The sequence below is a fragment of the Myotis brandtii genome, unplaced genomic scaffold (assembly GCF_000412655.1).
Source record: "Myotis brandtii unplaced genomic scaffold, ASM41265v1 scaffold619, whole genome shotgun sequence".
Taxonomy (NCBI): Eukaryota; Metazoa; Chordata; class Mammalia; order Chiroptera; family Vespertilionidae; genus Myotis; species Myotis brandtii.
This window is the reverse complement of record NW_005370361.1, coordinates 213,193-216,635: the sequence shown is the minus strand read 5'-3', so window position 1 is coordinate 216,635 and position 3,443 is coordinate 213,193. Positions and strand designations below refer to the sequence as shown.

General features: G+C 58.7%; 1 protein-coding gene across 1 annotated transcript in view; it reads right to left on the bottom strand.

The window, feature by feature from the left end:
- The window catches only part of TFPT (TCF3 (E2A) fusion partner (in childhood Leukemia)), a 4,263-nt gene extending 826 nt beyond the window's left edge, over positions 1–3,437 (bottom strand). The window contains exons 1-4 of the mRNA XM_005879981.2: positions 3,285–3,437; positions 2,420–2,678; positions 1,991–2,061; positions 6–75 (exon numbers count right to left, since the gene is read on the bottom strand). Of these exons, the coding sequence (XP_005880043.1) occupies positions 6–75; positions 1,991–2,061; positions 2,420–2,678; positions 3,285–3,307 (423 nt within the window). The 5' untranslated portion in view covers positions 3,308–3,437. The remainder of the gene's footprint in view (positions 1–5; positions 76–1,990; positions 2,062–2,419; positions 2,679–3,284) is intronic.
- Positions 3,438–3,443: the final 6 nt, after the last annotated feature.

Below are 3,443 nucleotides of genomic sequence, written 5' to 3'. Positions count from 1 at the left end.
CTCACCTCCAGTAAGATGGTGAACTGGCTGGCCCGGTAGTCGTCGCCGTAGGAGTCCAGCACCCTCATGAGGAACCTGCGCCCGGAGAGAAGCCGCCAGGGGACCCCTTCGTCTCTGGTGATCAGGGGAAGGGGCCCCTGACAGCCCGGCTCTGACTCCCTCTGAAGCCAACGTGTCCTTGACCCAGAAGGGCTGGAGCTTTGGGGTCTGAGAGGCCTGGGTGCCAAGCGCCTGACCACCCAGTGGACTTTGGGCAAGAGGTGACTCTACAGCTTAGCTTCCCGCTGTCAACGGGAGGGGACAACGCCGACCGCAGGGACAGCTGTGACATCACCACCAGACCTGACCGGAGAGCACTGGGGGGGTGCTGGCTGAGCAGACGCTCAGGTGGCCGTCATTTGTGTTAATAACTAAAAGGCCAGAGAAGCGTGTGCAGGACACCCCTGGCGACCTCAGCTCTCACAGACTCTGCCTGCTCCTCTTTCCCCGTTCCTGCTTCTAAAAGCTTCCTGTCTTGCCCTGGCCAGTTTGGCTCAATGGATAGAGCGTCAGCCTGCGGACTGCAGGGTCCCAGGGTTCAATTCTGGTCAAGGGCCTGTACCTCAGGCACAGGCTCCTCCCTGACTCAGGCCCTGGTTGGGGAACGTGCAGGAAGCAACCAATGTGTTTCTCTCACATCGATATTTCCCTGTCTTTCACTCTCTCTAAAAAATCATTTATTTTTCAAAATTGCGGTAAGATACAAAATTTACTAATTTAAGCATTTTCTGTTGTCATTAATTCTCACCTGAGGATATTTTTTCCATTGATTTTTAGAGGAAGTGGAAGGGAGGGAAGACAAGAAGAAAGAGAGAGAGAAACTTCAATGTGAGATGCATCGTTAGGCTGCCTCCTGCACATGCCCTGACCGGGGGCAGGAATGGAACCTGCAACCCCCGTTACGTGCCCTTGACCGGGACTCGAACCCAAGACAAGACCCTCCAGAGCAACACTGGCCTAAGGTCAGCGTATTTAAGTGTGCACGCAGCGGCGTGAGGTGGCATTCACACTGCTGTGCAAGCATCGCCCCGTCCATCTCAGACTCTCTTCATCTTTCCAAAGGGCAGCTCTGTCCCTGTGAAACGAGAACTCCCGGTCGCCTGCCCCCAGCAACCACCACTCCTTTCTCTCTGACTCGGTTACTCTAAGTACCTCACCGGGGAAGGTTCTCCCCCTTTTCCTGAGGGGGACACAGAGAGTGACAGTCGGCATCAGATCCCCAGCGGCCGGCCCCAGCCCCAGACTCACCCACCCTGTCCTGGTGACCCGAGGTGGGATGCTCTGAGCTCAGTTCATCCTGGGACCCCCCTGCTTGCTCCTCAGCAGCCTTGTGGCTTCGGCATGACCTTTGCGTCACCCTGAGTTGTCAGGAAACTGGGGCTCTGAGAGGGGGTGTCAACGGGCTCAGAGCTTGAAACGGTCTGTGACTTTTTTTTTGGTATGTCTTCACACAAGAATATTTTCCCATTGATTTTGAGGGAGAGTGGAAGGGAGAGGGAAAGACAGAAACGTCGATGTGAGAGAGACACATTGACTGATTGCCTCCTACAAGAGCCCTGACCAGGGCCCGGGCTGGGACAGAGCCTGCAACCAACTACGTGCTCTTGACCGGAATCGAACCCAGGACCCTTTGGTTCGCAGGCTGATGCTCTATCCACTGAGCCAAACCAGCTAGGGCTGGGTCTGCGACTCCTAAGGCCAGGACCCCTTCCTTTGCTGCCTTCTCCACTCAGAGGGTGTATACCTGCTCCCCCAGGCCCGGGCAGCTCTTTCCTGCTGCAAGACCCAATCCCACTCCTGGTCCCTGCCGGCCTCAGCCCCCCGCCCTCCTCTGCAGCCTCATCTCCTCCTGGGCCCAGACGGCCAGCCGGGCAGACCGGCAAGGTGGAGAAAGGAGACGCACGTGGAGACGGCAGAGGCATGCCGGCCAGGGCAGGTGCCCAAGGGTTACCTCCGCTCCTGCTGGAGTCTCCGTGTTATCCTCTGTACCTGATGGAGCCTGTTCAGGACCCGCTCATTCACCTGCGGGGAGGGGGAGGGCACAGGTCAGCTGCACCCATGCAACGGAGGGTGAGTGCAGCCAGCCCTACTGGGGACCAGGGAGCCAGCCCGAAGGTCATCTTGTGGACTGGAAGGGGCTGTCCCTCCTGCATCTGCTCACACTGGCCTCCACCATGCAGGACAGGCACCTGTGAGGCATCAGCGAGCTGATCTGGGCTGTCCCGGGCGCTCCTAGAGGAGACAGCACTCCAGGTGCCATGCACATCACAGGTGCGGAATAAACGAACGATGCATGAAAGACTCATCCTGCTGGGCAGAGCCTGGGAGGGGGTGGGCACTCAGGCCGGGGGACCCCAAAACGGACCCCACACTCACCTACCTGCTCGATCTCCCTGCAGCGCCGACCTAGCGCCTGGTACTTCCTGCGATTGAGTTCCCGTTGGCGCCGCCGCCGGCCCCGGGCTGCCTCCTCCTCCTCGTCTCGCTCCCGGAGGCTGGAGCTGCCCAGACCCCCAGACACGAACTCCACTTCGGTCTCAAGCTCGCTCTCCAGGATGTGACCACCGAACAGCGGGGGCAGCGCCAGCTCCGAGCCGGGAGGTGCTGAGAACTCCTCAAAGCCCACGGCTGCCATGGTCCTGCAGGGTCAGGGGCGCTCAGGGACCCCGAACCCCCGTCCCCTGCTCCTACCGCCACGCCGGGAGCCCAGGCCCCCAGCCTCTCCTTCAGGGGATCCAGAGTTCAAGCCCTGACTCCGGAGAGAGTTCAGACCCCAGATTCCTCCTCCCAAGTATTTTAGGGAAGTTCAAGGCCCCCCAACCCCTCACTGAGACCCAGGAGTCCAAGCCTCCAACCTCTCCAGTGGTTCTCAACCTTCTGGCCCTTTAAATACAGTTTCTCATGTTGTGACCCAACCATAAAATTATTTTCGTTGCTACTTCATATCTGTCATGTTGCTACTGTCATGAATCGTCATGTAAATATCTGATATGCAGGATGGTCTTAGGCGACCCCTGTGAAAGGGTCGTTCGACCGCCAAAGGGGTCGCGACCCACAGGTTGAGAACCGCTGCTAGACCCCCAGCCTCATCCCCCAGGATGCTTGCTACAGACCCCTGTCCCTAATAATTCTAACCCAAAGCCATTGCACGGACTACAACCCCCATCAGCCCTCAGGGCAAAGCGGGGAAGGTTGCATATTCTGCAGCCGCACTGCCTCTTGGGATTTTCCCCAAAGCCGCTTACCCCTCTCTCTGCTCCAGCTCCATTTCTCCCCGGCTCCCGGCGCGGAACTTCCAACCTTGCAAACCTCTAGGTTAAAGCGGCTCGCAAAACGACACGCCCCATCCGATTCCACAGCCAGGCACCCGGGCCCCGGCCGCTAAGCCTCCTGGGAGTTGTAGT